This window comes from Opisthocomus hoazin, chromosome 7 (genome assembly GCF_030867145.1).
Source record: "Opisthocomus hoazin isolate bOpiHoa1 chromosome 7, bOpiHoa1.hap1, whole genome shotgun sequence".
Taxonomy (NCBI): Eukaryota; Metazoa; Chordata; class Aves; order Opisthocomiformes; family Opisthocomidae; genus Opisthocomus; species Opisthocomus hoazin.
In genome coordinates, this window is record NC_134420.1 from 66,727,777 (window position 1) to 66,753,305 (window position 25,529).

A 25,529-nucleotide genomic window follows, 5' to 3' on the forward strand; every position below is an offset into this window, starting at 1 on the left:
CATTCTGGCACAATGTATGTGACATTACCTTGTCCCATGAAATCACTGTCAGTAATGTCTGAGCAGAATTGTGATTGCGGGACTGTAGCTGGTGACACGTCACAGGTAGACAAGGTGGCAATGGGGGATGCTGCAGTCAAGGCTTGGAGGACATCTTATTAAGAAAGAAGCGATAAGCTAGAAACCCCAAACCAGCTTTCAAGCCCCAAAGCCCTTCTTCAGGTCTGAAGCAGAGTTAACAAGGTTCAAGTCAGAGGTAAGCTGACAAGCTGGAACCAAATCCGATTATAATTCAGCTCTTCCAGGCTCCAGCACAGACAGAGGGGACTGCAATCCCATTGCATCTGCTTTTTGCCATGGGTATTTTGTGCCATACTTGGCATATTAATGAGCACGAGGAATGCACAAAAAAATAAAACTTCTTTGAAAGAAGCATTTGTAAGATGCTCTAGAGGCTAGAGAGAAACTAGACTCAGAAAAGTAAAATTTGAGTTGTGTTGAGCTCCTGTTACTGTAGAGGCTCAAACCGCCTTGTAAATTAATAAGGCAGCCTTGGTACATTATCAGGTGAGATGCCCTAGGTATAGCTGCAGAAAAATGTGTTTCAGCAGCTAGAGGATCACTGTTAATGCTCAATAATCTATAAATCATTGTTATGAGATTTCTCTATGCAAATGAAATTTATATAACCCTCATAAATCTTAAAAAAAAATCATAAAGATTAAATTTTGCAGCCGCAATGCAAATTAAAGAATCCCTTAACCTGTTTTCAAGATACGTCCTTATAGCTAATTAATTTTTAGATGGAGTGTTCTTTGAAAGGACTAATGGATAGTGAGAATTTCTGATTGATTATAAAATGAGCAGGAGGGTTTAAGAAGTGAGCTGTGAATGTAAAATCACTACCAAGCTTTATTAACCTTGCCACATTAAAATTCTAAACTATGCAAGTGAGAGAAGCAGGTATTAATACAATACTTTTGCTGAGTACATTTTATTTATTTAACATCAATAAATTTCTCTTAGTTGGTCTATACCATGCAGATCCATCAGACAGTCCTCTGACCTATATCTTAGCAGGTGAGAGACTAAACCTCACCTCTGAGGAATGCACAATCTGGATTCTATCAGACTATAAAACATAATTTTGTACATTATGCAACAGAGAATAAAAGCCAAAAACCAGCAACTGCGAAGAAAAGGAAAGGAACTGTAATCCATATGTCACCCTGCTAGGACTGCTTCTCAGGGCTGCAAATCTACAGGAAACTTTTATTGAGCCATCATTAACGAACAGAGACAACATTTATTGAAAGGCCAGTTAATCTGCAATGACCTGAAAACATCAAGAGTAAACAGGGGGAAGCTACACACTGCAGCCTGCAAGAGCGTGCAATCTCTTGGTGAGAGAAAGCAGAAAACAAGAGCTGCCGCCTTACCCGTTTCCTTAAATTGCAGGTGAGCGTCAGATTCCTTGAGAAGGAGTTTGCAAAAGCAGTATAAAAGTCCAACACTTTAAGCAAGGCTTCTCGTTTAATAATATGTAAATCGCAGTATGTCAGAGCCCGTACATTGGCACATGCGTGGGCCAGACTGGTTTCCTTCCAGAAGATATCACCAAACACATCACCTTTACCTGAAAAACATCAGGACAAATTTGTTAAAAGGTAGAACTTCCACAGTGTTCAGCACGCATATGATTTATTCCCAAACTGTCTTATGCTCCCAATTATTCTAACAAAAGCTCCCATCCATGAAAACTAATAAGGGTAAAAGTTTTAAAAGTATCATTATCCTTAGCAGTAGCCCCAGGTTTTTATGGTATTTCTAGATTGCTCTGTGAAGTGTCAAGAAGAATAAAATAAAGATTGTAAAGGTCTCCTTGTAGCTGAAGATGCAGGTAGCAGATTTTTTTGAAAGACTCCTGAATATAATAAGCGCTTAACTAATGTTCAGGTGATTGAGTATTTCTGAGAGTCTGTTCCTAAACGACTAAGGAGCCCCACTCCCATCAAAAGCCCGTGACATCACAGAATCACAGGTTCCTACATCACCAAGGCTTTGCAGCGCAGTGCAAGAGCCAGCTTCCAGGGCCCAAAGACCACATTTTAAAGGATGTTTAAACATTTTTACTTCAGTGTGAGCAGCAACAATCCGTTTGAAAACCCACCAAAAACCTCCCTGAGACTCCCAATCTTTAAATAACCAGCTCTAAATCTTAAACACATCCAGAAGTCTAGAACTAGACTCAAACACATCCACTTAAATAGAGGCTTACACTTAAGTCTGACTTAAATGTTTGCTGGGTAGGAAAGGGCTTAACATCTTACACACCTGCATGTGTAAATAACTTCAACAAAATGTGAAAATTACACCTGGAGGTTATTTCTGCAGTGGTAGGTAGTGTAGCAGAACAGCTGATGCTGAGGACCTGCACATTTTGAGGACTTAGGACTAGCTGTAGTCCAGTGCCAGGGACAGAAGAGCTCCAAGGGGTGGAAGTGAACAAGATGTGCTCTGACATATCCCAGTTTCCTTTCCTCTGCAAGGAATCCACACCCCCAGACAGCCATGCTAGACACCAAAGCAGGACAAGTTAGGAGAATCCAGACATCAGATTCAAAATCACACTCCTGACCCAACAAAAACACTAGCATGGATGCAGACTGGAGATGCGCTTTCATGTTTGGACCCTATGGCTGCTTTGAAAAGAGGTAGCGGCAGCAACAGAAAGCACGTTGAAGCATCCAAAAGCTGCCTCTTGCTGCCTGGCTGCTCACCAGCCATGGGCTGGGGGAGGGCCATGGTGTCTAGTTTGTCACTGACACCTCAAATCCTGAAGCAGAAACCATGGTACAGAGGGAAGTTTTTGTTTTAGACCCCAATGATATTGAAGATCTTTATTTTAGCAGTTATTAAAATGAAACTAAAATCAGTGAGTCAGTGGTGGTATCGCTACTGATTTCAGGTACCTCAAGCAGCCCTTCGGTGAAGGTTAGCGATGCTATAGTTTTGGGATAAAAAAGGTAGTACATTTTAATACTTCCTCTTCTAAGAACTGGTAACACTTCACTCAACTCTACTTTGGGAACACAGACCAGAGTAATAATTTATCCAACCTTATTACTTTTGGGGGTCGGAGGCTCTATTTCTCTATTTCCATTTCTGCTTTAGGTATTGTATCCACTAAAATATACATAGCATTTCTCATGCAGAGTAAAATAAAATGTGAAAGCCCTTATCTTGATTCCCTTGTTTTTATTTTCTAACAAAAGTCTATCTCACAGAATCATCCCTTAGAAAGGTTATAACTGAATTCTCATTGAACTGCTTTTAACTCTACATATTTTGATGTAATTAACTACAATACATAATACAGCTGGCATAATTTATAAAACAGGTTGCTTTAAAATACTCTCCTTATCATAGAGCATTTCCTAGTAACTTATTATTTATCCAAGGTACTGTTTTGAAATTACCCTTTGCAGTTAATTGCCCTTGTCTATTTCCACAGTTCAAAACCTGGTTTTCAGACATACTCAGCACAGTTACATAATTTATAGGAAATAGACCATTTCTGAAATGCACAAAATTGCTTAATGGATTTGCTCTCTGAGGTGGACACAGGACAGAATTCAGTCCTGCTTTCAGCAGCTGCAGAGTGCACTTAAAAAGACAGAATTCCATAATAGGGACTATTATGATTTTCCCACTGAAATGTGAGCAAAATACTTTTCTTTCCAAATTTCAGGTAATACATCGTTTATTTAAGCCAAGAGGTTGAAAGCAGCAGATGTTTACTCTGAAACTCAGCATGATGGTGTGTTACAGAATGTGTACCCAAACCATGGATAAATGAAATCACCATTCACAAACTTGAGATCTTCTCATTTTCTTCAGTTCAGTGAGGCAAGGAACTGCACCGGGTCCCTCAGAAAGGCTGGATTTGAAGGGTGAAGCTATAAGCTCCTCTTACTTTGTGCTTTATTCTCTTCAGAAATTATAAAATCTCGGAAGCGTTTAAGGGTTCTTGAATTTGACGTTTCCCACACACACGTCCAAGTCTCGTTCACCTGTTATAAATGTGCTAAGGAACGTGCTAAATGAAAACAAAACCAACCAGATTCTCCAAAACAATCTGTCTTTTCTCATAAATATAGAGATTAATGTACTATACTTCATCCCTATTAACTGTAGTTCACTAAGTAGAGAGCAGTAATTATTCATTCAAGTTTAATTTTACACAGTGTAACTAAATAAAAAAAAAAAAACCCATTTCAGAGCTGCAAAATAAAATTTAACTATAGGTCTGAAACACCGGCTACTCAGGGGCACGTATACGCTGTACATTTGCATGACGTGCACACCTCCAGGAAAAGTCCGGGGCTGGGCTGGGAACACAGAGGCTCTTGGGGCTGATGCAGCCTGCAGAAATTCCAAAGCCTCTCTCCACAGATTTCTTGAGGCCACAGCATGTTACCTCCCAAATCTGCACTGTCCTGAGTCCTGAGCAGTCTTAATACCCCTCCTGAATAGAGGGGAAGCTCTGGGAAATCCTCCTGCCCCTGCTCTCACAGTGCTTGAAGCATCGCTGAAAAAAGCACCACTGTAAAATCAGTGTGGGAACCGCCTGCATAGATTTTGCACTTGGTACGAGGAAAGAGAACAGTACAGTCAGGATCTGGATACTGCTGGATTAAAGCTGGCAGGAACATAAGTGTAGGGATCTGTGGACTGAAAGAACCACGGAAACCAGGAGGACATGTGCAAGGTGTTGGTGATAGGCATCATTTTTGCCGAAATAGCTACCCTGGTATCATCCTAAATATGGACAAAAATTTGCTGATGTATTATGTATGTATGCCTGTACATAAAATATATAGTCATGCATGTTTGTATATATATTTAGAGACAATCACATGGTACGTTACTATAGAATAGATAATTGTACTTCTACACACTATTCTATCTTTTATATTATGATAACTCTCTCATACACAAGTGGAGGGACAGACGTGCAGCCTGCTCTAGGTGACCCTGCTTTGGCAGGGGGGTTGGACTAGATGATCCACAGAGGTCCGGTCCAACCCCGAACATTCTGTGATTCTGTGATTCTGTATGTTCTCCACAGCCTTGCACCATGGACTGACTTGCCAATTTGTGAGACAGCAGCTCACGCCTGGACCTTTCAGGCAGAAAAAATCTTAAGGGCCTTATGAAACTCCCCAGGAGCTTGCAAAGGGAATGAAAATGTCCTTGGACTCAGCGAGGAAAGACTCTTGTTAAACAGCGTCTCAAAACCCATATATATCTATGTAAAGGCAAAATTTATCCTTCTCCAGATGGGGACAGAAACTGACGTAAGAAATGTCCTAGAAGACATCAGAACTTGATGGGGCCTTTGGGAGAAAGTTTGGGCAGGCAGTGAAAGAATAAATTCTTAGTGGAAAACAGCACTGAGGAAAGTCACATAACAGGGATCAAGACTTCTTAAGGAAGGGACCAAGACTTCTTAAAGTGATGTTTTTCTATGCTGTGGAGTCTTAGCTAACAGGTCAGCTACCCTTTCCCCCATTTAAACACATTTCCAAAGTCCCATCAGTCACACCAGCAAAAGCCAGATGTGAATAATCATGTAGGCTTTCCATCACGATATGCTCAAATCTTCTATTGCTTATGAAAAGCTGATTTTGTTGCAGAATCAGTAAAACAGTGTAATGTAGAGAAAACATTCATCTAATCAGCTCAGGTACCAGCAGCCATGAAGCGACAGCAGCATGCACAGAGGTGGAGGTCAGCGACCAAAGATCAAGTCCTTGCAGCCGTAATTACATACACTGGTACGTATATTCACACAAATACATCCGTTTGTTTCCATGCATCCTGGCTGCAGGACAGACGTATCTCAAACTGATGTAGAAATCCAGCGAGTAGTGTAGAAATTCCAGGAGGGAATCAGTTCCTGCTACCCAGAGCAGCACAGAGCTCCATGATGGTCCAGAGAGTACGTAAGCTCCTCAGCTCCCTGCCAAGGGACTTGGGGCTGGTTGCAATGGTTTACAAAAATTATGGGATGGATTCATGCAGTGAAATCCTTCTGTGGCTACAAAACACAAAAGATTTCCCTCTGAGTGAGGAAGACCTTAAAACACAATTTAATGGAGAGTCGGAGAATGTTCTAGGGAGGTATCACTGTCTGCTTACCTAATATTCCTACTTTCTCCCATACCTCCACTATTGGCCATTTTTGGAGACAAGGTACTGGGCTGGCTGGACTTCTGGACTTAGACAACACAGCTGTTTATGTCTGAAGAGGGAATCCAGAGAAAATAGGGGTGATGCAGTGGTGCAAACTCATCAGCTGTCTCTCCTGCCAGCTGGGACATTATCACTTCATGTAAGCACAGCCTAAGACATGCAGAGATGACGACTAGACTACGAGAGAGCGCTCCTTGCCTCTCTGAATGTTTTAGCCAAGACTTCAGCCTTTCCCAGGCCATCCGGCAGGGCCAGAATTCCCTTGAAAATCAGACCAGTGCTGAACACAGACCAGTCAGAAACCCAGCTTTACAGGACTGCACATTAACATGTGAAAGGGCAGAATAATGAGAAAAAACAGCATTTCTAGCATGTGAAAGATTGCCAAAATAGCCAGAAAAAAAACAATAACAAGAGACTGTGCCAAAGATCCAAAAGCTGGCAAAGGTACTTTGCGTTATTTAATGCAGTGCAACCTTCCCTATCTGCACCTGCAACACAAGAAATTGAGCTTTCTTCCAGCATTCAGGACTGCTGCAAGAAGAGCAAAAGGTCTATATAGATATTCTCCTGTTAGTGAAGGGTTTATGGTCCCCATTTCTCTCACTTTTAGTGCAAGTCTCCTAGTACTTTGTATTTTTCTAGAAGCCCCAGCTCCTGGAGACAGAATATCTCCATTTTGACTGCAGACAGAAATAGTTTTCTGTTCTTCCCGAATGAGGAAATAAGCTTGGAAGTATGATCATTCCCACTATCTTCAAAGCTCGTAAGGCAAATAAGATTGCCTCAAACTGTTAGTCTGATTTAAAAGAAATATATCACATGATTTAAAAATAATTTTCCTTTTCTTGCGCTGCCAAGACTTGTGAGCTCCCGGGTTTGGCAGTGAAGCGTGCAGGTCTAATTCAAAACCATTTCAATTCAGTGAAAGGAATTGTTCTGACACTGGAGGCTGCAGATCACATCTATAACAAATCAGCTGGCACTAAATTAAGATTAGTATTTCTCATTATAGTTAACTATCATGCAGATAGAGACAAAAATATTTTAAATTTACAAAAGAACGTGAAAACTGAATGTTCCCTTCAACTCTGTCAGTAAGAGCTGATAACACTTTTGAACAAGCATCAGTGGGACTAATTCTTACACGGTACTACATATGCCAACCCAGACCTGCAAGATACAAATTATTCCAAGGAATGTGTGTAAGAAGAACTGCACAGTGCAGAGCTGCACATCACATTGGTTCTCAGATCATAATCCTTCAAGCATTTTGCAAAATACTTTGAGATTCAGCACTTAAAAAACAACCTGTATCACCTTCATTATTGCAGTCCTGCTAGCTAAAAAAAACCACCTTTCCTATATGAATCATACTCCTCTCAGTTAATTTAGAGCTTTTAACTCATTGGAACAAAAGGGACTTTTCCTGTGGATGAAATAGGACACAGGCTGTTCAGTGAATTGCTACCAGGTGCACATTACTAACCTGGGGAAACACTCACAATTAGTCTGTCTTGGTTTACTTCACATGATAAACAAAGAAAATTTCACTATAAAATATCAAGAGCTGATTTGACATAGCAGTAAAAATTCTGCCACCTTCATTCCACTTGAGAAGAAACCCAAGCTGCAACCAAACTAATTAAAATCACAGAAGTAGCTACTAATACTATGAGATAGAATTGGACTGACAATTTTTCATATCATACATTGCATCACACATAGTCAGTCTTGTCCTGCACAAAGCACATGCCCAGGCTGTATAACACCAAGGAAATTCAAAGTGTTAATGCACAGATCCCAAATACTGAATTACTAATTCCCATGGATGAGAGCTGTGGAGCGCCTGGGTCTCCTGCTCACCTAAATGGGAGCTGCTACTTGCTCAGCCTCTTAAGAACTTTCCCCTGTGTGATTTGGTAAGAGCCTTAATTTTTAGACCTCCAAACACATGTAAAATTAAGAGCAGAAAAAGCCTCATCCCTATTTTCAGCTACCATAGCAAATTCATGAAGACATGCCACTTGCACTCTTGCTTTCCTTAACTCCTCCAATACTGCATAATATTCCCTTCCCAGACCAAACATTTGGATATAATTAATGAAGCAGACCTTTAATAAGTGAAACCCTGGCTTGCCTAAAAACAATAAATCCAATAACAACTGGTTGCACTGGGACCATATGCAGAACATACTGAAAATTAACATGCAACACATAAAGGCAAAGAACAACCTAATTGAATACACGTGGGATCAGGACCCTAAGTGAGGCTGAAACACGAACTATTAAATCTTTATTCATCCTGGCTTGACTATCAAAACTGAATTCATTCAGCAGCAGCCCTCGCTAGGATTTCACTGCTCAATATATTTCTATCACTATGCAGTTTGAGCAATATTTTTGATCAATTCCTACAATCAACATTTGAACGTGGTGGGTCATTATTTCTCTGCTGCAAAACGACTTCTGTAAACCTGGTTAATCAATCTGCCTGGTTTAAGTTACTGCACAACTCACGCAGTCAGCTGCGCAAATCACAGGAGCTGGAAGGCAGCTTCTGGAGAGGCTTGGCTGGCATCGCCACTTGCGCAAACTCCTCGCCAGGAGCCAATTCAGGTTAATTGCAGCAAGGGGAATTGTTAGGTGCCCTCTGCTAGCAGATGCCTCATTTCATTAGCCTGGGTGACTTCAAAGCCCTGGTCCTTCCTGAGACTCCTCCGCTGACACCACCTCCTCATGCAGAGCAGTGGCAGTTAAATTGTTTACTCCTGCTTGAGACGGTGGAAAATTACCGATGTGCCTTCTCAGGGTCACCTCGCTTGCTAGGAAAGTTTTGATAATTAGAGACAAGACTGTTTGCCCTTCTCCATTATCCTGGCAACTGCAGACGAGTTATGTTAAAATGACTGGATCTTGTTTTCTCCAGTGAAGTGGCATCCCATCACACCAGCTCTGTATGCGGTGTGATTTCTGCTTGCAGCAGCAGTCAGTACCTGCGAAAAGTGGGAGACTGTCCTGGAGAAATGGAGAAAACTAATGAGGGGAAAGCAATGGGGCATCTGGGTATCTTCATTAATGAGTCCTATAAACTGTGGATCTCCAGCCTCAATTGGATTCATTCTCTTACTCTACCGATTTCTTTAATGTTGATTACTGCAGCAGCTCAGCATTTAAGTACATACAAATGAGAACAAAACCAAACCAGGGGAGAATAAAACATCACAGTGCTGCAAGTTTCACCTGCTTTTGAGCACATGAAACATCAAAGCGGAGGCCACTGAGCCAGGAAAACTGCTGCTGAACAAAAGGATGGTTGTCTCCACAGTGCAGCCTGCAGAAAGCACCTGGATGGGATGCCAAGTCTCCTTGGACACGGTTTCGGCCGGCAGGGAGGCTGGATGTACTAACTCACTGTGGCTGCGAGGGAAAGGAACGTGCTAAGGAAAGATGGAGAAGGGGAAAAAGCACAACATCGCAGAGTGATTCATGTTGGGACCTGAGGGAGGACAAAGCCCTGCACTTCAGCACGAATGTAAGAGACGGAAGATGCATGTTCCTAACCCATTTTGGTGTGCCTACCTGATTCACTTTTCTAGGATATTCCACTTCTAAGAATACACCAAAACCTCCATCTGTGGGTAAGCATGGTAAAAAAAAAAAACAAAACACACCATACACCTTCTCTCTCTGTCTCTTTAAGCAAGGCAAATAACAGTACAATATTAAATAACACTACACTATTAAAATAATAACTGCAAAGTACCAGTTCCAAAGCAAACTTAGGAAATAGGCGGCTCTGCAAGGAGCAGGGGCTGGCAGACAGCATGTCCTGCCATCCTCCTGCTCCCATAGAGGAAATGAATGAAGACAAGTTTCCAAAGGATACTTATCGCATTTCCACTCTAGGTTAATGCTGGGGGATGGAGAAGAAGGACAGACTGGTGGTACAACCCCGTAGGTTGACTTTCCCTAGGAAACCCAGTGTGATGGCAGATGCTTGCAGTATTCAAAGCAGGCTACAGAGGTTTTCACATTAGGCAGAGGTTTTTAAATCTGGTCTCCCCCTCAGGCAGATTCACTTTCTTGTGCTTGAACTTCTCAAGGCAGAACAGATCGATAAAAATTATACTCTTCACCATCTGATCTGCAGTTGCTATTTCAGGTGCCACAGCACCTGTCTTTGCAACTACATCTGGGAGAGATTTTTCTTCCACAAGCGAATTTTTAGGATAAGACATCTCATAATTACTCATTTCACTATTCTGTTAAATAATCTGTAAGAGCACGAAAAAACAGTGTGCTCTATGACTAGAGGAAGCAGTTTATCATGCATTAAGTTATATTTACACATTCTGCCAATCTCTGTAGTACACAATGAACATAGCTCTGAGTCATGGGATCATCTGTCAGCAGCCATGGCAGAATTGAAGGCACTTTCAGAAATTAAAGATAATTCCCTTCAACTAAATATGGTTAAAGGTGTCTCCAGCCAAATGGAGAATAACGTAGGTATGGATTTACCACATTTACAAGGTAGAAACTAAAAGTTCTTACTTTATTCCAAACACACAATATTCATTAGTAACTGCAATAAAGTTTTGCATGTAATCCATTTAGTGATGGCTTCTAGCTCAGTATATTACATATTTATTGTTTGTTTTCATTGCAATATCCAGAAAACCATTTATGTGTTTAAATGCTGCTACTTACTCTTAAAGCTTTTCTTTTCTAAATAGCTGTAAGCAAATACAAGATATCATCACTGAGCTTAATAATAGAAATGAAATGGTCCAGTGAGCTGAAATACAAGGAATATTTTACTATGGAGATTGCAGATTTAGGAGCTTTCGCCATAATGCCTTCATATCTGAATATGGAAACAGATCCATTCTTTTTTTTTTGATCTCTCTTTTTAAAAACCTTAGTGTATATGAGAACATACATTGCTGCAGCAGGTATAAGCATGGATGTGCATTCTCCTAGTTGATACTCTCCACCTGGAGGACCCAGGTGATGCCCTCCGGGAGCCTTCCCCAGGCAGACCCATCCGCACATCTGCACACCGCCCAGTCCCACCCCAGTACCGGACACATGTACACAGCCTTGTATGGCAACTCGTTTGGAGTCTCACTTGGCTACATGCTTGTCCTCATTTCTCCTCTCCTCCCCCTTGCTGCCAGCTGGGAAGGAGCTGAAGCCTTGATTCACGACCAGTATTGACTCCCCCTGTCTGCCCTCTTCCCATATGCCAGCGCAGCTCCCGAGTGTAATTACGACCCTCATCTCTCAACGACTGTCCCCATGAGATACAAGAGGGACCCATGGAGCCCTCCGGAGCCACCCTTACAGGGAAGAAGCAGTACAGAGGTTCAGCGGGGTGTGAAAGGTCCCCCAGGACAAGGCCGCCTGCTGGATTTGCCCTCGGAGCCACAGCTTCAGTTTAAGAGAATGGTGTTCACGCAGAGCCACCAGTTCTTCCTCTACAGTGCTCTGCCTCTGAGGATGATTCCTGCCTCAACACTAGTGCTGACCACTCCGTGCCATCATCTGCCACACCTTTCCCAACCCCATACAAGCTAGTGAGGAGTCTGCATTAGGCTCTTTCCCACCCACTGCTGGCAAAACAGACACCACAGTGGGGTGATGGGGCAATTAATCTGGAGCTCCCCCACTACTCATATTTCTCACGACTGTGGCTGCATAGATGGTACATCCCTATCTCTTTGCATAGTCAGATCAAACTGCTTGTTTTCTGTAAAGCCAGTCCACTACAACCAACAACCTTGCTTCCTTGAAGAGACTGTTTGCAGGTGTTTTTCTGGGCTAGAATACAGACAAGAGAAAATCCCAGTGTGAAGGTTAATGTGGAATTCCTCCTGAGACACTAATATAAACCAATGCACATTTCTTCTACCAGGCTATTTAAAAGATGTCGAGCACACAGATGCCGCTCTCTTCTGCTCTGACTAGTGAGCCATACCAGGCAGAAAGAGCATTCCCAATGGCATAAAAGATGAAGGGTTTGCTTCTAGAGTAGTATCTCTGGAGACACGACATGTCCATCTTATGACAACCACTAGCCTCCTGTAGTCCCAGTTGTTGTTAGGCACGATTACTTTATATTCGAAGCTAAGCAGAAGGCAAATACACCCAAACCACCACCATTTCAACAGAGATCACAGTACCTAAAATAGCCACCACCTCGTCGTCCTGGATGACTTCTAGGGATCCTGAGACCACAAAGCAAAGTGCATCAACACTTTCTCCAGCATGATAGATGAGGTCCCCCGGGGCGCAATGGATCGTCTGAAACTCCACAGCCAGGGCTCGCAGGCAGCCATCACTAGCCAGCCGGAAGGCAGGGTGCTCATTAAAAACCTTCCGGTTTAGGTGCACGCAAATATCTGCTCTCATGTCCTTTGGGCAAATTGAGAGAACCTGAATAAAAGAAAAGTGAAAATTAATCAGCTGGGAACATGACACTGGGCCAGTGCATGCTTTATGAAATAACTGGATGGATGCATCTTCAGATCTGCCTGGGCAGAACTTAAGATCCATCCACCCAGTTATTTCATACAGCTTCTGGTGGGAGTATTATCTTGAATTGGGGTAGTCTTTTTCTACCCGTCTACTGCTTTCACTGCAGGTGAAAGGGTGATGTGGAAGAAGGGACTATTCTGTTACACTGTTCTCATTCCTAACACTTTTCACACTTGTTTTCCAGAACTGCAGGTGGCACTACTATGTCCCGTTTGTGGATATCCCTACAGACTTGGTGCCCAGCCTATCTGCCCACTGCTATGCTCAGTCCCTGCAGGAGCACAGAACGGACGCTCAGAGCTGAAGGAGCTTGAAGACACGCAAAGATGGACCATTCACAATAGAAAACACCACATTTTGCTCACATCCAAAAAACCTAGTCTTCAGAAGTCTTGATGTAGGTAAACCACTTACCGACGTGTATCCAAACACACCTAGGGTTTAGTTTCAGTGGCGTACAGACATAAGGTAAGTAACCTGCCCTGGAGGGCTCACAGACTAGAAAATCCAAAGATCTTGAGATTAGAGCATAAAGAAAGTATTATGAAACCTTATGAAATGTAAAGGTGAGTGAAAAACTGTCCTGTGAACATGAAGATGCCTCCATAGCAGATCAATGAAATAAGATCTTCAATCAATTTCTTACCTTTCCCTAAAGAAATAGTAACACAAATACACCTGAAGAAAGAAAGTGAAAATCTGTGGGTCTTGCTGGGTTTATAAACTCTGTTTAATATTTGCACATCCTCCTAAACACACTAATGTCCTTATAACTCTAAAATGCATAGTAGCTAATTGCACTGAGAAACATATAAAACCTTTTAAAGTCTTCCTAGGATAAATAATAGAAAAGAGCATGAGATGAAGAGCACTCTGGAAGTCTCACACAAAGAAGACTGCAGATCAATAGTACTGATTCATTTCTCATCGTATGGAATTAATCTGGCAGCCTGCTCTGCAGACAGTGTGAGAGACAGGGACATTGGGTCAACGTGTTGACTACCACTGAATATTAGCAAACAGAGGGAGAGTCTGGTAACCCTGATTAAGCTCTGAGGCAAATGGTCATGTTAATATTGAAATAAAGCCACGATTCTAATTTCTGTTTAATGCAGAAGAGGTATAAAATGTATTATTGCAAAGTATTACTAAAGCTCCTAAACCACAGAATGGGAAAATAGTAAACAATTTCTAGTTTAATAATAACATTTCTTCCCTTTCTTATTTCAATAAATCAAAATTCCTTTGTCGTCAAAAATATAACGAATGCAAAAATGTGAAGTTATTCTCCTATCCTCTGTACTATGACAGTCTGAGGCTAGCAGGGGCTATTGCAACCATCTGTACTAACCTCTTGCACTCATAATTTTCATATCAATCCCAGAACACTTGGTAAAATTATAGCCTAGAAGGTCTTCATTTCATGCTTTTAAATGATATAGGGCAGTTGTTCCAATGGACAGCTACTCTCTTTCCTAAAACATGTGCTGTTTCTAAACTGCTTTTTTTAAAATTTTCAGCCAACAGCCAGTGGATCTTGTGTTGCTCAGACAAAACACCTGCAATCATCGGAAATCTCTTCACATGTAGGTGTTTATAGAATATGATCAAGTCATCTCTTGGTCTCATCTTGAATAAACAAGAGACGATGCTTCTTGTGCCTAACACTCTGAAGCACAGTATCTCCTTGGAAAATTCCCCATAGCATGAGGCTTTTTCACTTACAATCACCTTCCCAGATCTACCAGTTAATTATTTTTCATTTGATTTGATACAGACTGAGTCAATTTTGCTTAATGCTATTTTTCCATAACAAAATGTTGGACAGAACATACTAGAACACCCTACATGAGTCTGTTTTATCATAAAAATTAATAATAAACACATTTGACAAGACACACTCTCCACAAACCATCATTTGCATTAGTAATGATGTCTTGTCTGAGTCGCTGTTGACCATATCCTGTATCACATTTCCATAATTTCATTAGGGGCATATGTCAATATTACAAACTTATACTTACCTGAGTCATTCCATCTACCATTAGAAATATGGACACACCTTAATTTTTTCTAGTAAAAAAGAAAAATTAATTCTGACAGTGATTGTTTCACCTCAGCCCTGCTTCTAGATCAAACAGAAAACTCACCTTTATTATAATAAAACAGAAACAAGCCATCTCTCTTCTTCTCAATAGTAGTTTAATGAAAAATTCTGCTTTCTTTTGTATCATGATTGATGATTTTTAACAGTTTTATCTACTCTTGGGTCTAAATCATGGTTAGATGCTTTTTACGCCCCTTTAATACCCTCAGTAACCTAAGTGCTTTTGACTTAACAAGGCCATGAGCTATGAATTCCCAAACACTGCTCTTAAGAAAAATCTGTCTATTCATACATGACTGATTTCCAAATTTTGTCTTTTAAGCTTCCAAACCACAGGAAAAATAGTTGAAGAATTTCTTAAATGTATCAAAAAAAATTATTTAAACTATTGCAGAGGTTGTTAATGTAACACTCTGAGGTGTTCCAGGACCCTTTGGTTTCTGGAGTGTAAATGAACCGTGTCCCTCAAGAATAAAAGCCACCTGGATGAAAAGCAGCATATTGTTTCCTCACAAATACAGAGTTAAATACAGAATAATAAAAGTGAGCATTCACAGCATTACTCTTTTTATAGATACAACAAGCATATCTATCATCACATACTGTAATATGAAGAGACAGAAAAAAATCCTGTCGCACAGAAAAAGCAGTCTTAGAAAGCATAATACAGGAATTTACTGATGTCAAGATAAAGTGATTCTCCTAATGACATATTACTGCATGGAGATATCACTTATCAGCTAGTACAGCAGTAAATGAGTAATGATCCAAGAGTTATCTAGGAACAAATATTCTTTATTTCAGTTTTCTTGTCTGCTACACTGAAAGTACTTAGAACAGAAAATGAAACAGATGACAACTAAAAGAAATACTTAATATTAAAAGATTTGGAAAGGAGCTTTGACTGATTAAGATAAATGTAGACAAATGTAGGGGGAAAAAAGAGCAAAGATAGACAATGTCAATATTCAGCTATGTGTTTACTGTATGCTCCAAGCACAGGACATCACGAGCTCCAGCTCGACTGCATCGACTTTGCAGCACTTCTTTTTTGTGTTTACAGATCCCAATGTCACAAACTGAGAAGTGTCACAGATGCCACCAGCTTCTCTATTAGTTGTACTGTGGAAAGGGGTTGTTGGTGACACAGATTACCACAGGTAGTAATTTTCGTGCTTCCAAAGAAGACACATAATGTGATACAGGATCACACAAAAGCATTTGGAAGCTAATGACAAATAGTCCAAAGATACTAAGAGCAGAAAATGAGAAAATAGGCACTTCAAATTCAGATAAACATCCTTCTGAAAATGACCCCTTATTGATAACACAAGACTTCAACATTCTCACTGCGAAATGCTCTTACTGAGATCTCAGCATTTTTAAAGGCAGCATGCAACTAAAAAGATACACACTAGTAGCAATGTGGTTGTACGTGAGTCCGTAAGGTGTACAAATGTACACACGTGGGTGTAAAAGAGAAATTCCATTTAAGGGAGCAGATATGCTGTAATGCTCCATCTCTTGTTTCACTGTTAGGGAAATGCCTCCAGCACTTCATGTTAGCAGAACCAAAGTTCAGCTGGGACATTTGTTCTAGTCAGTGTATGCTTTCAGCAGCGTATCAAAAACCACCAAGACAAATTTCTGAAGAGGAAATTTCCTTAGAGGTTTCAAGACCTTTCTCAGTGAAACCTGCAGTTTATATGCAAGGCAGGATATTAAGGTTGCTGACTGCAATGCTTTGCTAAGTGATGGCTTTGGAGCACATGACTTGGAGTAGGCAGTCTGCAGGGACCAGATGCTTGCGCTGCTACAGAAGTTGCTCTGTAATAAATCTGTAGCCACAGACTTCGCAGTCAGCTTTCCCATACGCATCCAAGCAGAGTGAAAGACCAGAACTTAATACATTTCAATGCAAAATCAGAGAAGAAAGTCAGATTCTACCCCGAGGAAAATCTTCGCTGGCTGCATAAGCTGTGTTTCTGCCAGAAAAGGAGCAAGGCTCCATGTCACACATGAACAGTACACATGTATCCACAAAGACCTGAACCACTACAAAGCTGAGAGAGGAGAAAGTAAAGCATGGAATAACATTTATCACTTCCCTTCTCTGCACAAAAAATTAAACCTTCTCAAAGTCAGTAGAAGGCAATGGCTGAGCTCTGCCATCACCACCCTCTGCTGACTGGCACCCAACCGATACAAACTCCAACACAATGACACCCAATGCAGAGTATCAACACCACTGTCATCTCTAGAGCACCCTGTGGCATATGTAAAATGCTGGCAGTGAGTCAAACGCTTGTGGTTGCTGCTAAAGACTGGGACAGGCAGTAACCAGCTCTGGAAGACTCACAAGGAATTGAGACAAAACATCTCACTGTCTTTTCAGCTCAAGATCGTTAAGTGGGCACTAAAATTCCCAAGGAGGTTTCATCTGATTTTTTTTCCTCTCCCACCTGTTTCCTCAGCACGCTCAGGCAGTTTAAGATGAGCCCCTTGAACAGCTCAAAGAACTCTACGGGGAGTAGAGATTACAAAGAACTCAAAGAAAAGCAAATGAATGGAAACAAAACCTGTACAAATTGAGAGTGTGTCCAAACAGTATCTTTTAGGAAGAGTTTAAATATTTTAAAAAAACCTTCCCCAGCTGGAAAACACTACAGGATGGCTTAGCTAATATTACAGAATCTGTTAAAACTTTTTAACAGAAAGGGCAGAGGCCAGTGAATCACGAACACTATCAATTTGCAATTCTCTTTCAGCACACAGGATTCTCACTTTCTTGGGGTTATAGCTAGGGGATACATTAATACATTGACTGATATTCAAGCGAAGAGCTTAGACAGGCTTAGTGGTGGACTAAGAAGAACCGTTTCCTAATTGAATAACCGTAACAAATATTGGAGATACTAAAAGATGTCAGCTTTGACAATAAATATAATAAACTCCTGGTTACAGGCCACTGATACTTCTTTCTATTTCATGGAGAAATGCCATTCCGGGTTTTCAGACATATTCAGCAGTCATAATCAAGGTTAGTTGTTTCCAAAAAACTACAGTACCCTCTAGGCACCTGACCAAGTTATTCAGGTTTTTAGAAGGATCTGGCTCATTTGAGTGTTGAATCCTTCTGCAGACCTGGCTAAAAGTGTGATATTAGGCACTGGACAGGGGCCAAAGAGACAAAGGTAAGAAAAACAGCTGATTGGCAAATCACAGAGCATTTTCCTGTAATAATCAGGTAATTTTGTAAGTAACTCAAAGGTGATGTATGGAACTGAGCAGTTATTAACCGTGCATGCATTAGGGTAATCTTTAATACATCACTGAATATCTTGGCACTAAGAATTGAATTTCAGCAGCAATAGTGTGCTCTGTTTTAATTGCACTAAAATCCAAGGTCACTTGGTATAAATATTCAGAAATTAAGATCTGAAAATCAAGTCTAACAAGTCGAGTTTGGCTTGTTTTCTTATTAACAATACCTGAGCTGAACCAGTGACCAAAATGGTTAGATTTAGTGGTATAGTAATGAAATTAACTGTATTTTTAACTGAGTAACAAATGTTAGAGACATTCAAAAATCTCTAGACATTGGCTCTAGATTACGTTAAATTCAATGTATTGTCAACACAGATAGAATCCAGCTAAGGGTCTCAAAAACAGGGGAAGAGAGAGGCATCACCACATGCTTTAAGGAATCAAGAGGTTCACCAGCATAGGGCCTGCTGGTTTGTCTAATGCACTGGCAAGTGTGTTACACCAGTAATATTCACTGATGACCCAAAGTAGCAGATCCCAGGTTGCCTAAGGGTTGTACAGTTAAAAGTTTCATTGTTTTCAGTTTTGCTGTAATATCTATCCCAAGCACAATCATTACGTGACCTTCTAATGGGGCAAAGGATAGCAGACCACAGGAAATTCTATCATTAAAAAACAACTTTTGAGATAAAAGAAAGAAAAATAAACATCAGAAAGAATATGGCATATATCAAAGAATCTCTCAAGTCACAACATTTTTTGGAGTGACAACTTCTGCCACAAAGGTCACCCTAGGAAGAATGAAGTCGATTAATGGATTACTTTATTCTGTGTTTCCTCTGGAGGTGGCTTTATTTTCTAACATGCAGCATTATGTAAAGACATTCAAGGGTGAAAGCATTAAGAAAACAGATCTGGAGAAGACCTTTCCCTAGCTGTGGTCTCTGGAACTGACAGCCCCTCTGTCAGCTCCATCCCCTCAGTGGCAGTGCTCAGGAAAATACCCAACCCATCCACTCGGGTACTTGTTCCCCCAAGAAATAAGCTCATGAGCTGCTCCATAGCCCTCAAGTACAACAGGTTCATAGTTTAATCTGTATCAATCCCAAGATGAACAGATCCAAGAGGCAGAGATAACTGTGGATAATCTTTCCTGGCTCTGCACAGTGCATAGAGGAGGTAAATAATCCATACCATCCATGAAGGTGAAACAGAAAGCCCCACTGGTGCACAGGCCCTGCTCTTGGACCCATACGAAGGAAAGTGAGACCTTGACCGCCTCTCCTGCATCCCGCTCTCCAAAGAACCGTGGATTGCAACTGTACCTGGTCCTAGCTCAGCTCTGTGAGGTGAGGGAAGACTTCTTGTTCACCTCGTCCAGATCTGCAAGGAACGACCAACAACCCCGCCTCTACAACGAAACAAAAATACTTGTCCAAACGATTTTTACCTTCCCTCTTCAGCAGGGAATTGTATGTAGCTGTCACGGCTAATTTTGTAGAAGTTCTCTTTGGCCACGAAGCTTGGAAGCCTTCTACTCCGGTCACCCATGAGGAAATCCAGCCAGCACTTACAGACACCTCTATACGATGGAACGCCGTAGGAATGGCAGCCTGATTCCCCTATTCTTCTCAGGGTATCGCTAATCATTACTCTAGCTCTTGAAGATCTTATTAACAGCAAGCATGACTAGACTGCACTGTCCTTCTGTAGACTCATGTTTAATAAAGTTACAACCTGTGTCTATTTACAACAAACCCATCTCTCCTGTATGAAAGCTTAGTGGGCCAGCAGTGAATAGTTTTAATACTGTGTTATTTTTCCCACGATTTCCATTTCAGTCATTGCAATGTGGAATTGGCTCTCATTATTCGAATCACCATTGATGCTTAGGTTGAGACTAAACAGATGCCTTCTTTCTCTTTCAACCTACAGCTTTTCTGAAGAAATCGACTGTTGAAACATGATAGACATTTATTTAATTGCTTTCTGAACAAATCCTAAGCCATACAACAGCATCGAGGTCAAGAAGAGAAATTTTTTGGGTTTTACTGACATTTCAGAATGTCATCATTAGATGAGACCTTGAGACATCTGCATGTTAGTTAATGGTTGTTCTGCTTTCATGTATAAAGATCTATTTCTTATAGAAGAGCTAATATATATGAATTTTTCATTTGCTGCCTAGAGATTTCAATAAAAGCTGAGATTTGAATTCAGTGTGTGTTTCATTTATCAAATTATTACTGTAAAGATTTTTTCAGCTGCTTAAAAATGGTCATATACAGAGAATGTACTTCCTCTTTTTTACCTCTCTCAAAAAAGCAGGTTCCGCTGAATGAGAGCTACGGTTTAGTATATAAAGGCTTCTCAGTTTTGTCATATTTTTAGCTCTGCTCATCTAATAAGATGAATAACCTCGAAACCTGTAGCATTAAACATAAAAAAAATTCTAACTTGTTTGAGCCACTGTTACACCAGGAGATAAGAGTCCTTGCGCATATATTACATACATCATCCCAGCTGTCAGAAGATGGCTCTCATGTTTGATTTAAGATTATGGATCAGAGGCCACTTGCTTCCCCTTAAGTAATAATAATAAATATGTTAATACTTTTAGTGTCATTATTAATTCCTTATTTGTGAACACTCGGAGACAGGTTGAAGCGCTGTGCTTTGAAGACAGGATTTGAAGATGAGCTATTCCCAAGGAGAACAGGGAAGCCAAAATTGTGTGCTTAAGGCACCGTCACTTCAGTGTGGGAGAACAAGTCCTCTTCCACATATGAGGACGACAGACAGGGGCATTAAGACAAAGTGCTGTTTGGGACAGCTTTCTTTCACAAGCAGCAAGGACTTGATTCTCATTTAACTTCCTCCATGCTAACTTCCACTTCGCCTTCAGTTCCCATCTAAGGACGCATCCTTACCAGCTTTAGACAAGATCCTCTTTGGGACTATACACCCCATGTGTCATCCAAGGACAGATATTTGAGATCTGATGCAACAAATCTACACATGTTAAGTGGTAGTAATTCAAATCAAGTTATTAACTTATATTTTAATTTCAAGCATATTAATTTAAAATACCTAGTTATCAAACACATGTACATGTGTTTATTTTTACTGCATCAAATTGCTAGGATTGTTCATCACCATAGGAACCTACTGTAACACTCATATAAGAAATTCTGTTCTTTGTTAGTACATTAACCTTCTTGTTCTTTTAATTTGGATTTCAAAACAAAGCCATTTCAACATGCCAAGTGACTGAATGAAATGTATTATAAATTCGTGGCAAATGATGTCGCAAAACACATTCCAGTGTAACAATGCAGATATATTAGGAATAGTTTAGGATGTAATACTGTATGTTAGGTTGAAAAACATCCCTGGATGATGGAAATTATCTGAGCTGTCTGATGGAAACTGAGAAGTTAAGAAATTCCTCACTAATTGTCATGTGCCGTGAGCACACGTGTTTTGCAAGATAATAAGAAGCTCATTGAAAAGTTCATAAAAATTAAGGAGAATGGGAAATCGTGTGAGGCAAAGATATCCAGACAAAAGACTGGTCAGAACCTCATTACTGGAGCTTTGAAAACTAGACTGGAAGAAACCCCTAAGGTCACATCCAGGCTGTCAGACAAAGCAGTGCAGAGAAGCAATTGAAGACCTGGGGCAGTAGTCCCCTATTCCAGCCTACGCTGGAGCACTATCTGGATTTAGCAGCTCAGCTGCAGGTGCAGTGTAGTCCCATTAGCCTCACTGTGTCTACAGTAATAAATCTGACTTGACTTTGTGTAGCTTGGAGGTCCCTATAGTGTGCTCCCGTCCACTTGCTGCTCTAGGTTTAATACAGATGGCTTCAATTTAAATACAGCGCGTCTTCCGACAGGGCTTGAAGGGGTAACGAAGGAACTAATGCAAGAGAAACGATCTACCCTACATGACTATTCTCTGGGACTGCACCACTGTTTCTATCATTTTTCAGCTGGAATTTACAACATTTTCTCATTTGTTTCAGTGAAACACATCGTAACACCTTCCTGAGTGGAGACAAAGGTAGGAAGGCTGCCTGGCTATGACACAGCCTTCCACCCTTTTGCTAAAACAAATCCTGACTTTGGCTAAGGCCCTGCAGCTGAAAGCAAACTGCCTGCTCCTTACACTCGTACAGACCCAGGGATGCTCAGTGCGGGCACTACAGGCCACTGCTGCTGTTGCTTTTGCAGACTTGCAGGCTGTAAGGGATACAAAACACCAAAATATTCAAACCGGTGCTCAAGTTCTTACGTTTATCTTGTCTCTGTTCTTCTGTAACATGGTTTTTTCTGGGAAGTTCGATTAGATGCAACTAGTGATGTCCAGATGCAGAGGTTCCTGAAATCCTTCCACTGTTTTATATAGGTTTTGGATCCAGGCCTAAGTTTAGGCAAGTCTTTACCAAGGGAAAATTGTTAAAAACCTAAGTCGCAGACTTTATAGCCATATTAATTATCTAGCTAAGCAGCCACTACTATCTCACACTCCAGAGAATGCTGCTTACCAGGAGTCAAAGATTATGGCTGTAACTGCATTTTTATAATCTATAAAACCGGACATGCAGAAACTATAGAAGGAAATTTCAGTAATTAAAGCATAGTTCTCCTACTTAACTGCAAAGCATCATTAAAATCTAACGAAACTGTAGTGGAATAATATAGGATTCTGGCTTAACTGCAAGGAGATAAATGCAAACGAAAGTTGAATTTTCACATGGGTTTGAGTTTACACAATAGGACTAAATGCATTTACAGTAGTTTACAATGTAAAATCTCACTTTTAACACTATGAATCAGCATTGGGAAGTTAGGGTATTAGTGTATAAGAAGTTAAGATATTAAAGAATGTGGCATACCAAAGCACAAGAACCAAAGAAATCAAAATCCTTGTTACTTAAAATAGTTGTATTTGTGATGGTAAACCAAATTTCACAGCAGATGATTAACAGGATAACTGCTGTTGCATCAGCATGATGTAAGACTAAATTTTTCAGTGTAACGACTTCATCTTGGCATATCTGAACAAGCTGTATCATCATCCCATATTACACGGTAGATTCAACTGAAACAAGAACTTCGAAGCTCGGCAAGCACTAGGCGTTTTAAGACATTAATCTTCCATGATGCTTCCTTGCCCTCCCTCTGACACTTCCCTATTAAGTCCTTAGGAGAGAAATCTTCATGGAAACTGGAGCTTGAATGCCTGATTTCAGCTGATGTGTAGCAGGTCCACATAAGCCACAGGAGCATCACCAATCTCCATTGACCAAAAAGATAGACCTAAAACTGTTATATCTTACCTAAATTCAAGGTATTGCAGGTGGAAACCCTCCCATCTGACTTCAGCTCTCTAAAACATCCAAGGCCAGACAGACTCACTGCACATACCATGGAGAAAGAGAGGCCCTGAGGACAATTCACTTGGTTGGCACACAATGAATCACTCTCCAAAGATGACCTTCTCCTGTAATCAGCCTTTGAGGAACTAAATGACCAGTCCTTTATGAGGGCTGAAGTCCTGTAGGACTTCTACCCTGCGTGGATGCCAGCAGTGCCACACTTTCTGTACCTCCCTAACAAAGGCCTTACGTTCTAGCCAAGAGATTTTAGCTCAAAGAGATCAATCTCTACTGCCATTAAATCCTATACTAATTATGCTGATGGATATGTCGATGTCCTGGGCATCAGCAAAAGGTCCAAGTCAACCAAACTAATTTCATTGCAATTCACAGATGCCAATACTTTTCAGAATAATACTGATGTAGGTTAGACACCAAATTATGTTGTCGGACTAATTTGAAGACCAATTTCATGTTGATTTCAATAGTTAAGTACATTAAAATTATTTAGTATTTAGTCAAAGTAAGACTGGAAAGCAGAAAACATTTACCATAATAAAAAATACAGGCATATTTCCAAAGCAGCAAAATGGTCCTTGTTTCAAAACATCCAGTTTTTGATCCAAACACAAACACAATAATGGAGTAGCATGCAGTTAAGAATTTGTTAGTAAGTTATATGCTGTTATACAGTCCGGTTTCTAAGAAAGTACACAATGGACACAAACTCTTGCTATCTAAATTGTTACCTCATGTACTCATACCTTCTCTGTGTCAATTCCTTTAGACATGGACCAGGTTGAGACAATATAATCCATGACTCTTTCACTAAGGCCTTTTGGGACTTGATATAATTTTAGGAAATCCCTCACATTGTTCAGCATCTCATGGTATCGGTTGGTGTTGGCATACATTTGCTGGAAAATGGTGGTGACATTTCCAAAAATAGTTGCATAAAGAAGAGCTGTAAAAAATCAAAGGTAATTAAAAATAAATATGAATGCTCCAGTAAATGCTACTCAGAATTCAAGGATAACGTCAAAGAACTTTATGTATGGTTACAAATTACCGCAAATCCATAGGTGTAAAATGAAAATTTCTGTTTATGCACACACACAAATACATGTACAGTTATTTATTGAATTTACTCATACAACTCATACAGCCACTCAGTGTGCATCAATTTACAAAATCTGTCATACAGATAATGTCCACACATGGAGTTATTTAAAAACAGCCAGTGCATTTTAACTCTATACCCTATACTAATCCAAACTAATTTTCAAATGTAGCTTCAGCCTGCCAGTAAACCTTGAAGATACTATCCAAAGAATCATGTGGATGTTCTGTAAGACTGTCTTAGCTGGCACGTGCTATGGGTAGAGAATGGTCTCAGCCCCAAACAAGAAATGAAATGGAGAAGAAAGGAACCAGGGAAGCCTGGCAAGGGATTTCTGTACAAATGGGGTCCTGTGTCAATGACCAAGACGTGCACAAGAAAGATTCGGAGTGGCACTTCACAGTCCAATTTCACAGGCTGCCCCAGCAGATCAGTTGCATATGTCATGTTAACTCTAGATGCCAGCCGCTAATGATTCCAAAGAGAGAAAAATTGGATTAGCAAATAATAGAAAGTCCCATTGCTGATGGGATTTGACTTGGGCAGGAGGAGGACGTGGTAGAGTAGGAAGCACTACCTCAAACCCACTCCCAGAGTTACCTTCTCTTCTGGTTTGATTCTCCCCTTTCCAAACATGCTGTTACTGTCAAGCTCAGCCAGTTGGGTTGTGCAACACCAAAGAACGACACGCCGTATTCAAGGAAATCACGTTTTAAGTAAGCCTTTCCAACTGAAAAGGCATCAACCTCAGTATACTATTAGAAGTGTGATGCAGTGAACACTGTCTGATGGAAAACCGTTGGTTTCTGAAGCCTAAATTCAGCAAAGCATTTAGGCAAAAACTTGAATGC

At 40.6% G+C, this 25,529-nt stretch overlaps 1 protein-coding gene across 2 annotated transcripts in view; it reads right to left on the reverse strand.

Moving 5' to 3' along the window:
• Positions 1 to 25,529, reverse strand: part of KCNH5 (potassium voltage-gated channel subfamily H member 5) — a 174,080-nt gene that overhangs the window by 40,594 nt on the left and 107,957 nt on the right. For both annotated transcript variants that reach the window (XM_075426830.1, XM_075426831.1), the window contains 3 exons: positions 24,323 to 24,522; positions 12,447 to 12,699; positions 1,440 to 1,636 (listed from right to left, as the gene is read on the reverse strand). In XM_075426830.1, coding sequence (XP_075282945.1) covers positions 1,440 to 1,636; positions 12,447 to 12,699; positions 24,323 to 24,522 — 650 coding nt within the window. The remainder of the gene's footprint in view (positions 1 to 1,439; positions 1,637 to 12,446; positions 12,700 to 24,322; positions 24,523 to 25,529) is intronic.